The sequence below is a fragment of the Anas acuta genome, chromosome 18 (assembly GCF_963932015.1).
Source record: "Anas acuta chromosome 18, bAnaAcu1.1, whole genome shotgun sequence".
NCBI classification, from domain to species: domain Eukaryota; kingdom Metazoa; phylum Chordata; class Aves; order Anseriformes; family Anatidae; genus Anas; species Anas acuta.
Window position 1 is genome coordinate 10,126,738 of NC_088996.1, and position 13,404 is coordinate 10,140,141.

Consider the following 13,404-nt stretch of genomic DNA (forward strand, 5'->3'; position numbering starts at 1 on the left):
AGACTGACCCAAAGAAAGCACATGGACCCAAACGGAATGGCCTAAGGACCTGATCAAATTGCCGTCACCTTACCAAAGGTCCACATCCCTTCAGACAGGCCACTGACCATCCGTTCATGAGCATGACCAAAACCTGTTTTCACAGCTACCATGTGAATTCCTTTTAGAGCTTTTTGGCTTAAGGTCCTAGTGAAAGCATAGTGGGAGTTTCAAAGCTGATAAACAAGTAGCGAAAGAAAAATAGGAAACAATACTCATCCCAGACAAAACGTTTTACAGATGATCCATTGAGAGCTTCCCAAAATACCACCACAAAATGCTTCAGTTACGACTTTGCCACAGGCATATCATTTTATCTTCCTCTTAGTACTATTTACAAAAATTTCCAGAGTTACTGGAACCAAAGTAGACTGTGGGCATTCAAACAAAATCAGATAAGCACAGTCTAGTCATTACAGATCCCACCTGTGCGACCAAGATTTTTTACTTTAACCTTGACTTTTTGCAGAACCTTACCCAGAATATGGGTCAAGACAAAAGTACTTCAGAAACTCATCTAATGATTTCTGGTTATGACTAAAGGATTAGGAAAATTTCTTCAAATACCAAAATTGTTTTGCCTAAAAGTCTACAAACAAATGTTGTGCCCTAATGTGAGCATTGGGTGGAGGTACTGGGAAACAATCATTTGCTTACAGGTTTAGTAAAGAATTGAGGAGAGAACCTGGAGAAGACCTCACCTGCCCCCATGCTGTAGCTATTCCTGAAGGGTTTCCACCATCTGCCCGTGCCTTCATCTCACCCCCTAGTTGAACATTTTGTTGGCTGTGCTGATTGGAGTTGTTTAATGGTGCTATATACAATGGGATAACCATGTACGTACAAACTTTCTTCACATACAGCCATGCTAATCTCTTGGTATGAGCCACATGGGAAATAACTCGCTGTAAATACCTTTCACTAGAAAAACACTTTTCTCCAGCTTCTTGCATACCTTAACATGTGAGGTCATTGTTTCTTCATATGAGAAACAATCTTTCTTTTTACTTCAGATGTGGAGCTACAAACCAAAACTGTTGTTAAAATACAGTCCCAGTGAGAAGCACAATGTATTTTAATTTGCATAAATGAAATGTAAAACCACACGCCATTTCTTTCACCATTACCTCTGCATCCAGGGTTGCCCATGATGAATAACTTTACTATATATTGGAAGGGAAGAAAATCTGTTTGAGGCTTATGCTTTGTTAAGGCCAATTTAAGCACCGAAAATAGGACAGATATTGGATAGAAATGTTTTCCAGAGCTCTGGGAAATGCTGTTTCAACAGTGCTAACCACAGAGGAATAAAGAGACCCAGGGCTCTGTTTGATAGATAAACTGTGCGTAAGGAGAGCAATTTGTGGTGCAGAGCCTTAGAAACGCACAACTGAAGAGCAGGGCACTGGGACCTGAGCCACGCAGAGAGGAAGGCCCCAGATATGATACCACAGACCTTGTTCCCTAAAGCTGACATTGTGAAATGCTGCCCAGATCTTTCTGGATCTTGCACAGATCCATCGTTTCCTCTTCAAACTCTGGTCTTATAAACAGCTCAAGCAATGTTTTTTTTTTTTTCTCAGGTGTTTACACCCAGTTTGTCGAATGGGAGCAGGTTTTCTAACAGTCAGATACAGCTGGAAAAAAAGGAATGATGTGGCAAACAGCTGGAACGGATGGAAGAGGTAGATGTGAAAGGAGGAAGAGCGAACTGGGATCACAACCTACTGGTTGCTGTCTTAGAGAGAAGCATATTTCATAAAAAGCAATTTTTACAAAGTTACTTAAATGCTCCATATTATTTTTGGACTTACTCATCCTTATAGAGTTATGAGTACCACAATTTAAACTGTTTTATTGATTATATATATTAGGGTTTTTTACAATAGCAGGAATGCCTTTGCTTACTTAAATTTGTCCACAAACTCTCCCAGCACACTGTAAACTACTTTTGATAAAAGCACAGCATTTTCACAACCAAGTCAGCTTGCAGCAAACAAACCAGAATAAAGGCACGTTAAAGATAAATTAGTTTGCACTGGGAGCAGAAGAGTTAATCTTAAAAGAAAACAAGACATGCACATCATCTTACTTCTTTGGCTTGGACGCACCTTATCTCGGCCAGTTCTTTTGCCCTGAAACCACAGGTGAGACGTTATCTATTCAGCCCAAATGCACTTCTTTAGGGAGTTTTATAGAAGTTACAGAGTGTTACATTGGAGAGTCTCTTCAGACTCGGTACGTGCTTTCTAGATAAGACAGCTCAGGTTCTGTAGTAAAAAATGCTCTTTTAAAATAAATTCTTCATGGAAAAATTGTTTTTTAATTTATATGTATAGCTGTTCTCCAAAACCTACTGAGAAGTGTGAAGCACAGAAGTGGTTTAGGGAACAGTAATCCATCAGTGCACTCAGCTTTCAGTCGCGCTATGTTCTCATCGAGTCTTTTCAATGCTGGCTTCCAAAACTGCCAAATCTTGCTGCCAGCCCCCGCCGCCCTCCCTGCGCAGCTGCAGAAGGGCAAGGCCACATCGTTCCCCATGACAACACGTTCCAGCCGCCACAAGGCCCTGCAGCACGCAGGGCACTGAGGATGTATTTCGTGGTTGTCACGGCAACTCGCTCTGAGCAAGTTCCCGGATGCCCGGTGAGAAGATCTACTGGTAACAGGTTTTCAGGAGGAGAAAGAGGTAAACAAAAAAAATATTTAACGACAATGCCAAATTCATGTTGCTTGTGGGGAGGTACTTAGACATTGAGTACACGCCACTTCTGTTTGGAAACAGCACCCCTATGGCCACGTTTCATCTGCTACTTGTTGGCTCCACTGACACCTACTGGGAGAAGAAATGGAGAGCCTCACTGCCAGCACCTGAGCCTCCTGGAGGCCAGCATCGCTGCTGCTTGCCACACACCACCCTCATCTCCCCTCCTCGACTGCAGAGCCCACCTAGCACACGCTGGTCTGCCCTGTTCAGCTGTCAACAGCGCGTGAGTGATGCTGCATCAGAGAGCAGCACTCTCGTCAGCCTCCATCATAAAAAATCACAATTTTGACAGGCCAGCAGTCTTAATGACTGACTGACCAGGCTCGCTGCAGGCTTTATCTGGGGTCCCAAAGCTTTCTTGAGATCAGCCAAGCAGGAACGTTCTCTTATCATGATTCAATCCCTCTGTAAAACTCTGACAAAATCACTGCCTCTCACCCTGCAGTGAGGCTTCACCAGCTCCTCACTAGACCCCAGCACGCTCTTCAGATGACAACTGGTCTCAGGCTAGCCCACCTTGTTCCCACTGTTTCCTTTCCTAATTCTGAGGTTAGCCCAAAACCATTGCAGGGCCGTGGGTAACCTTCTGCTTCAGCACATCACTTCCAGATGCAGAGCAGCAACTGGTGAGAAGCAAGGGAAGGAGCAGCCGGACCCTCCTGTTCGAGTGCCACTGTGGCAGCCGATGCCCACTCACGCCTGACGCCCCCTGGACTCAGCGCAAGAAGCATCGGAGCAGCTCCAATCTCGAGCAGATGCTCAGAGATATCACTGAGAGAAATGCAAAGCTCACCCTTGGGATGTAGAAAGGAGAAACTGAAATAGTTGATCAGAAACGCAGGGAAGGACAAAAAGCCCTCTTAGGGTTTCAAGTCATGAAAACTCGGTGGGGATTTTGATCAGCCTAACAAGTTGAGCCATTAGCAAGCCTTTAATAAACTAAATAAAGCCAATAAATTTCAAGTCACAATCTGGAGGAAAAAAACCTTCTCCTCAGTGAAATGTGCTCCATCATTGTGGCAGCTTGTTTCTTATATTATTGCATTTCCAATTCCATGTAATTATAGATGTTGTGAAGGGCTATCAATTTCCTACTTTATACGACTTAATTGTCAGGATGGTGATAACTTGAAATGAGAAGAGTTCGTTTCTAAGCTCCAGCAAGGCCTAATACTTCACCAGACTGAGTTTTAAGCTCAATAACGTAACTTAATGCAAGCTTATAACTCATTAGCAGAGAGTTTTGTAGCCATGGAAACAACCCAGAAAAGAGAAAGTTACAGCCTGGGCTCGGGATGGTTTAGCAGCCCAGCAGCTCTAACCAGCGAGGGGATGGCATCAGTTATCTCCCGATCCAGCCTGAGCTCTTGATCTTGCTGTCAGGTCAGGAAGGACACAGGGAACTTCCCTCACCATTTTTCCTGTCTGCCTATGAAATGTGTGCTCAGCAACCGAGGGAGATGGTTTTGCACTGCACTGCCTGAGGAACAGCACAGTAGACACAGTGTCTGGCTCTCGCGCTTCTTTCTGTGGCTTAACAAATGCTTCTGAAGAGTGAGGCAACCCAGTGCTGGCTTCTCCCATCCTACTGGGCATTCTCGCCGATTCATCTTTGTTCCTGAGCTAAACAAACTAAATTACAGAAATGTATCGTGCTAGTGGATGCATACACCTGTACTTATGTGCCAAGCAAGGACACCACAGCAGTACCAGGTGCTAAGAAATAAAAATGCTATATATAAAAAATTAAGTAAAATGAATTTTTACTTCTATAGCTTAAACATTGAATTAAAAAAAGCTTTAAAAATTCTTATAATTCCCATTGCTAGTAAAAAGGCACATGCAAATAGGATGTTTCATAAAAATATCAATGGGAGGGGGGGTATAATAAGTCTCAGGGTTTAATATGGACTGCTTTGTGTCCTTTGTTTACTTTTCTCCCCGTTTCCTCCCTACCTCCCTTAAGCTTGTGTCATATTTACCCTTTAGGTTACTAAGAGAAAATTTACTTAAAGGATTTGCCTGAAATTTTTTGGTGCCATATGTGAAAAGGATTCAGAATGCCTTTTTGCTGAACGCCTGACCAAGAGCACAGGAAACCCACTCCTGAAGCCCACCCACATGCTGCAATGCTCCGGAATGATGATATCAGAGTGTGGATCAATGACCTGGGTTACAAATAACAGAAGAGAAAGCACCGTGTCCCACAAAGGCTGCTGCGTGATCACTAAAATCGAGTTATTTTGCCTAATTCTCCATAGGCACTGTTCATGGTAAGCAGTGCCTCTTCTAACACCCTGCAGGTTCACAAGCCTGCACTGAGATGGTTTTACTCTGTGACTCAGAGGTTGCCAGCCCTGTGCGTGTCCCCCAGCACATAAATCACGACAGGAGGCAGGCAGAGGGCTGGGAATCACGGATATCACCCACAGGCAGAGGTGACCTGAGCAGTACCAAGGAGGGCAGAGGCAGAACTCATGCCTACAGCTGCAAGCTCCTAAATATTTTGACTGGGGAAAAATGATCATCAGTGCCGGGTAAAGAGACTTGTACAAAGGGCTGTATGAAAAACTTACAGTGAATTTTATCAAAACAGCTGTTTCATGTAACAGGTTTGGATCTTTACAAATACATATAGGTGCAACAATTTGCATTGTTTCATGTCCTTCAGGACTTTTTCTACAGCCAGCTTGTTGCTCTGGCTGCTATTCCGTGTTCTTTACTGACCCCTTGTGGTTCCTAACTCAGAGCAGAAATTATTTTCTCGAGATCAACATTATGATCAAGGGAAGTTTACTCAGGATATAAGCTATAAGAGAATCCTAAAGGACAATACTACAGCTTAATATACCATACAGCATCTCAGCAGTGCTGCTACTTTGGGGGGTTTATAACCACATGCCCTGTTTAAATTATTTTCTTTTACTTTTTCAGTATTGCTGTGAACAAGTTAAAAATGTATAAAATACTCAAGTAAGTGACTTCTAATCAGATTTATCAGGGACAAGATAAAGGTAACCACATCCCTAGAAAATGTAGACAACAGACTCAAAAAACTATGGAAAGCAGTCATTTGGAAAGGGATGCGTTTATCCTAAGAAGAGGATGCATTTATCCTACGAACACCAGTTTCAGAGGGTATCTGAAACTGTACAAGAAGCTTGTACAAGGAACTTCTGGCTGTGAGCAGGCAAATCTAGGGAGGGAAGAGTTTCCAGCTACCCACTTGGCACCGTCAACGTGTTGAATCTGTTTAATAATCCTGTGGCCACCTGAGTCTACTTTGTTTTCTGCCTTTATTGCCAAAAACACCATCCCCTGCAACAGAACAGCATCTAACTAGATGGAATGTAATTAAAGAGGCTGCCTAGGAATAATATTCAAGAATTTTCGCTGAAATATCCTGTGATAGTGGCAATAAAAACACAAACAGTGAATATAATTATATTGCTGGCTTTCCAGTCAATACTGGAATAACAAATCCCTAAGTATCAAAAAAAAAAAAAAAAAAAAAAAAAAAAGAGTTGCTCTTATATATGCTCCTTCATTTTTAAATTATGCAAATTACTGCTAATTTTCAATAATAAAAAAATAGGGTGTTGAATTTGCTTTAAGCATAAAACTCATTTCAATATGGACAAAAACTAAAGTTCCGTTCTAAAGCAATCTTCAAAGACTTCAGTTCTACCTGATCTGAGTGCAAATCCCTGCAGAAAATCCTTAGGGACGAAAAGCTGCAGATAAGCAGTGATTTTAAGACCTGGGGATCCTGTAACCAGGTCGCACTATGTGATTAATTAACACACACACACAAAATCAAGGTGGTTTCTGCATAATGTTGTGAAAATAAATTAATCTAAATACATACTTTGCTGGGTGAACAAAAGCAGCATAAATGCACGATCCTTCCCAGTATTTGATAAACAATTTATAAATAACTAAGGTGTTTGACCTTGTTCACAGCATTCTCAAATTTTCTACGATCTTTTAAAATCATTTTTGTACATTATATTTATTTCTAGCTCAGAAGTGTTATATTATCCTCCGGAACACAGCCTTCCTTCTTCATCTGCTCCTGCTGTTTCCTTTCAATTCCAGTCTTGTAAACTTGGGAACATAACCTCCGCAGCAGTCCCACATAAACTGATTATTGACAGAATTATTACCAAAGATATGCTAATGGCAGTGGCGATTAGCTTGCAGAATGCAGCATGCAGAGATGCTTCTGAGCTTAGGCTGGTAATGCTGTCACTGGCAGCAGCAAGCTGAACGGGGATTTGGAACAATCCGGAGAGGAAAGAGACAACAAACAAGAAAGCATTTTTCTTTTTCATGAAGAAATGGGATTCCTCAGTCTTGTATCACAAGACTGCCAACTTTCTTTGCTGGGATTCACTAATTCACAAGGAATAAGTATGAATTCTGCCTATGAAGCAGCAGCGTATGAAACTGTTCAGCTCCTTTTTTTAGGTGCACTCCCATGATGAAACCAAAAATGGACCAAGAACTTTTGTCAGTTTAGATCAGTGCACTTCAGGGTCCAGATTTTACCCTGGAGTGACACCATAGCATTAGACATTACTGTTTTTATCCCAGCTGCATTTGCTCAGGGCAGCTTTGGCTCTGTCAGTGCAGCTTAAATGGGCTTTGCAATACCCCGCTGCTGAGATTTTTCCATCTACTACTTTTTCTGTCATGCTTTCATGTTGATGGGTTCTACCCTCAATTATTACAGCTAAATACTCCACTATATACTGCATAAAAGTATTGATAGTTATTTAAATGCTATGTATAAATTGTTCAAACAAAATTGTTTAAAAATATATTTCAACAGAGAAGCTTGAAGCTTCCCTGCATTAAACAAATTTCATCGATGAAACCAACAAGTGATTTTATTTTCAAATAAGAGGAGGGGGAAAGGACCAAGGAAGGGTAACTCACCTTCTGAAAATCTTTTGTGAGATAAAGATACCAGAGAAAGGATGAAGGTTAAGAGAACAGAAGTTACTGATTGTGTGACAAATACGATGATTACTGCATTAGGAAATATTTGGCAATGACAAATCATCTCTCTGTTTTTCTGGTTCAGTATTAAAATAATTGTTAAAATCATACTTTACTAATACAAACAAACAAAAAAAAAGATTTTTAAATTAAGTCTTTTAAATGTCAGCAAATTGTAACTAAACCCATATATGAGACTGAAAGTGTGATTTGTGTCAGTCACTTTTGCCCTAATAAAGCAAGAAAACCTGCTGGAGAGACACTACATGCAAATGACAAGTGCAGACGTGTATATTGTTAATGCTGATATGCATTGTTTATGGCAGTATTTCAGTGAGATGGAAGTGAAAGAAGTAAAATGGGAAGTATCAGGTGGATTACTATTCACAGCATCTGTGCATATGGGTAATATCACTTACAATATGGTATACCCCAACTTACATACAGTATATAGCACGTTATATCATGATACACACATGCTATATACCATGTAAATTTATTTACTTAATCGTCCAATGAATGTGAGAATTATTTGATCTGTGGAAGTTATTTGAAGTTCCACAAGTGTATTTCAAATTAAAGATGCACCATTTTCCACGAGAAGGTGCCATTCATTTAACCAAGTCCTTCAAAATGAGAGGCACACTGCAACTGCCGAGGTTTGCTGACCCATTTTTGTAACTTCTCATTTGGGGAAACTTTGTGGCAAATTACGGAAGATGAGTACTTCATTTTTTTAAAACTATCATTATTCTTTATAAAAGCTTAAATCAGAGATTAAAAAAAAATGCATCCTTAAAACGCTGTGAGAATGAAACTGAATTTATTAATAAGCTTTAAATGCTCATAGAGAAAGGTGTGTGAAAGAAAAGGTGCAGAACTTCGAGGAGGAAACTACCTTGAAGAAGCAGGTATTGACATGACAGTCCTGGGAGAGGCAGGCAAGGAGAAAAACTGCTGCATTAGTAAAGGGCTTGCAAAGCCAAGCGACATCAGTAGCACAAGGCAACAAATAAGGACACAGCAGCAAGAATACAGGGATGAGCACACCTGCTGTGTGCAGAAACCTCATGAAAAAGAAACCATGGCATTAATCACCCTAGCAATCAGGAGCACAGTGCAGCAGAGCACAATGAAATACAGGTCTTTCTGTCAGCTGCTATTCAATGTTAACTGCAATCTTGTGCATCCATGTGTTTCCTAACTCCCTTAAACCACCGAAATGCATAGAGCTGAATGCACAGATGTGTGAAGTCTGGGCTGCAATCAACAAACACACACTGAAGACAGGGGTTAGCACAGAAGTGCTTTTTGAGTTTTTGCCTTGTTTTGAAATATGATCATTTAAACTGTCTTTATATATGGGATAAAGAAATCCCTGTTACCAATGTAATTTTCTACATTCTTCATCTTCGTAACAACACATACAGTGAGAAAAACCTCCCAGAGAACTCACCACCTCATAGGAACAGGGGCTGAAGATGTATGTCCTCTGGTTAAGAAGGTTCAAATTCTCTACTTTCAAATATGGTGAGTGGATGGGAAACCTCCGGTAACTGCATATGGGAATTCCCCATGCCAAATGATAGTATGGAACAGATGGAGTCATCTAACAGCATTTCTATACTGCAGCAGCAATCTATTCTCTAATGATTAAATATGCACAATTTAAAAATAGGAACGAGTGCCACAGCCAAAAAAAGCAACTCCTCTTTTTATATACATAAAGAGTGTGGATTGATGTGCCAGTGATATTTTGGCTGGTCATGATTCAGTATACTTAGTATACTGTTTCCTGGAAAGTAAATTTAATCTTTTCTTTTACAGTTTGAAGCATCAGCAATGTTATTTCTCTTTTCCCTGTCACCTTTGCTGAACTGCCTGAAGTTATGGTTATTGCCTCAAAATGGGAACATATACAAGTTAGATATGGATATGGCAGAGATCATATCTTTTATTTATTTCAAAAAAAAACAAAGAGTAAAGTGACTGCAGCATAACAGCTCTGGGGCAAAAGCACAAGCATCCTTCAAAGGCTTAGAAGAAACGTCTCCTTTGCAGCCCTTTACAGAACTATACACAGAGACCAGAAGACAGAAGAATTTAACTCACAAATTAGCAAAATCTGAAGCTCCCCTATGGCTACATTTTTTTTTTTTTTTTTTGAATGAAAATATCAAATTTAATTAGGAAGCTCCTTGGGTTCTGAGGAAGCTGCTGAAGCAGTCCCCGGAGCCTCCTGCCGAGGCGCTGGCCACACGGCTGCAGCACTTGTCCACAGCCCACACCGCCCCGGCATGTCCCAGCTGCTGATGAAAGGAAACAAAGAAGATGTCCTTTTGACCTAAAACTGTTATGAACGTCAGAAAAAATGCCAGATTAATGCAGAAAGCACTGGCCCTCTCCTTTCTAATAACGCAGCCAGAAACTGCTTGGAAAAAATGAAACGAAAGGGAGTGGTAGAGATCTAAGAAAGGCAGCATTGCAGCGAAACAAACTGAAATGATTTACCCATGTTCAGAAAGGGAATGATAAATAAATGAGTTTCTTTAGCACTGACTATAACAACACTGAAACTCATCAGAGAGCTTTGAACATGACTGGAAACCTGCAGACGTTTCCAAATAGCATTTAACCCCAGCTGTGCTGCACAGAGAGAGGCCTGACTCCGTAAATGAGCGCTCGCTCTGTGTACAGCACATCCACACACCGATCAAGATCGGCTACTTAATCAGGAATTCAAGCCTGCATTTACACTTGCTCGAGGATTAACACACAAGTTTGGTCAAACAGAGTGCTGCCCTGCATACTGCGGGAGGTTAGTGGCACATCACAGGCAGAAATGTCTCAGCTCCTGCGTCACTGGAGAGGGGCTAGGTATTTATAACCAGGCCTGATGGCCAAGCACTACACTGTCCCTGTTCTCATAATTAAAATGGTGAGACATTTAAAAAGACATTTTCTTTAGCATGGTAATAATGGTTATGTTTAGAAGCACTGAGATGTCACCAAAATGCCACTGACTGTAGGCTTCCAGTTTTCAGATACAATATCTACCCTCATCTGAACTCTCTTTCCTCTCTCCTTATGTTGTTCTGCTTAGTCTGCAAAAGAAAAATATGGTTGTAGCCTGTATACAGCACTCCTCATTGATTCTGGCAGAACAAAGCAGCTAAAAAGCAACTCATGATGAGCCCTGAGAAGAGCTGGGACAGTGCGGGGAGCCCAGCCCCATGACTAGGGAACTGCACAGCCAGGCCAGCTCACCCCCCTGGCAGCAAAAAGCCTGTCAGAAACTGGCCAAGAACCAAAGGAGCTGCTCCTGGATCAAAGCGTGAAGCCAGCATAAGCCCTTTCCCTGGGTACTCTGCCTGACCTTTCTACCACACAGATTTACAGGCCTGGCCCCCAGCATCAGCTGGTGGATGAAAATGGTTCCTGCTTTTCCTCACACTGACCAGAAATTACTTTGCAGAAAAAGTACTTATCAGGATAGCTTTGTCTGATTACTACGGGGTGATGTCACTGTCATTCACTGTATGAAGCGGACTGGTACAAAACCAGCGGTCACAAAAACCACGGGCGGCAACAGCAGTGAACAGCTCCTCATTTCCAGAGCCAAGTCCCAAGCATACCCGAAGTCCACGCATGAGAGGTGCCAGGCGCTGGGGGGAGCCTCAGTGGAGCAGCCACCCACTGCAGGTTGTCCCAGTGTGGGACTCGGAGAGGACACAGGGAAGACCCCAAGGAAGCGCCTCCCACGGTCCACAGGAGCTGCTCTGCATGGATGCACCAGCGGGGTCCCTGCTCCGAGCTCTCTCTTGGGAATCAAGGGAATGTCATGCTCTGCTGAAAACCCTCACACAGCTCCGCTAATGGGAACAGCTAGAACAAAATAAAATGTCCAGCATCTTAATGATACGTAGGAGGAGGACCGCTATGCATCCTCCCTTAGGATGCCTTAAAATGAAGGCTCTGTGAGCAGCAACCCGCTCCCTTCTAACAAATTGCTTGGGTCACTTTAATTACCAAACTTGGGTGGCTCACGTCACTTAATGTACCATATACTTGGTAAATATATCCACACATAAGGGTTATAGCTACCCTGTTCTCTTTAATTAAAAAATGAACATTGCTATGAACCACAGCAGCTGTTTTCTTTTTAATAACATTTTCCATGATGGCGATGTGTAAAGAAGGGGACAGACAGAATAATTAACCAGGCTATTATTAAGCCAGGATGATTCTATTCTTCTTCTAAGGTGATATTTAAGTATCAAGAAGTGCTTTATTAAGCAGCAAATTACAGGAAATAGGGCTTCAGAAATCAGAAATAACTTCCTACAGGAGAAGTTCAGAATTTACACATTTCATTTCCTCAAATGAAAAAAGGAGCAATGTCAGAAATGGCAAAAATATTTTACTGCTCAAATTGTAATGAGGTATTAAAACTACAGTAAGGCTGCATTATTTCAATATTTCGCTTTTTTTATTCTAAGACGAGCAAAATGCTGGATGAGGAAAATAAGGATACGATAAATAGTGCTACTGGAGAGCAAAGCCCTGGCAGTTTGGGTTCACGCAGCCACCTGGGACTGGTGCGAGTTGCCTTGGAAACCTCAGCCCGAACAATTACGGAGCAGCCACAATTATTCTGAATATGCCTGTTGAGAATCCAGTTTCGTTTTGAGATGGCCACCAATAATGCCATTCCGGGGAGAAAACTCACAAGCGAAGGTTAAAACCAAATGAAAAACAGTGACAGATTTTATCCTGCCTCCACTTCCTACAGGGAGTATTTTTATCTCGAAATATTAATAATGATGTATCATCCGTAAATCACCGAAGACAGATTTGATCATACTGCTGAGTGAACACATAGTTGATCCATAACTTTTCGAGATAGGTGAGATCCAGAAATATGTAGATTTAATAAAACTGGATGTATAGAAAATTGTGCACCTATGCAGAGCACACCTCAATTTCCATCTACTGCACAACCTCATCTAGGAATACATAGACAGTATATAAAAAGAAAATCCTCATAGCAGTAACTAAAAATACTTAGTGAGGTCACTGCATGACTCGATTAACGAAACCCTCGTCGTCCTCAACTCCTCCTTCCTAAACTTGGCCCATTTGCTGGGCAGAATCCCAAACTACTGGGCACAGGTTGGGTGCTTGTTTTTCAGCTGTTTTAGATCTGGCAGAATGGGTCACAAACAGACTTTTTAAAGTAACAAAATACATTTTACTGTTCATATTATAAATGCATGTGAATAGAACTTTTTATTATTATTATTATTACTATTATTTGAGTATTATTATCAATCCTGCATTGCTGTTTTATGGTAGACTCACATTGATAAATGACTTCTGTGTCAGGAGATCCGGTAAGAAAAGCAGCATACTGATGTGATTTGGGTGACTTCAGTAAGAAGTCTGGGTTGTTAAAATGGAGCCAGAAGGGTGTGATAGGAGTGTGTAAACAGCTGAAATCAATCTGAGCCTGAGGCCACATTTTAAGGATCTTTGTGGAACTAAAGACATGGGCAGACTTTAAAAAAATTGTCATTGATTTAAATGGGACGTAG

General features: G+C 41.4%; 1 protein-coding gene across 4 annotated transcripts in view; it reads right to left on the reverse strand.

Moving 5' to 3' along the window:
• Nucleotides 1–13,404, reverse strand: part of PRKCA (protein kinase C alpha) — a 170,007-nt gene that overhangs the window by 30,943 nt on the left and 125,660 nt on the right. For 3 of the 4 annotated variants that reach the window (XM_068655192.1, XM_068655191.1, XM_068655189.1), the window contains one exon: nucleotides 2,151–2,174. The exons of the other annotated variant lie outside the window; for it this stretch is intronic. In XM_068655192.1, the coding sequence (XP_068511293.1) occupies nucleotides 2,151–2,174 (24 nt within the window). The remainder of the gene's footprint in view (nucleotides 1–2,150; nucleotides 2,175–13,404) is intronic. 4 annotated transcript variants of the gene reach the window in all.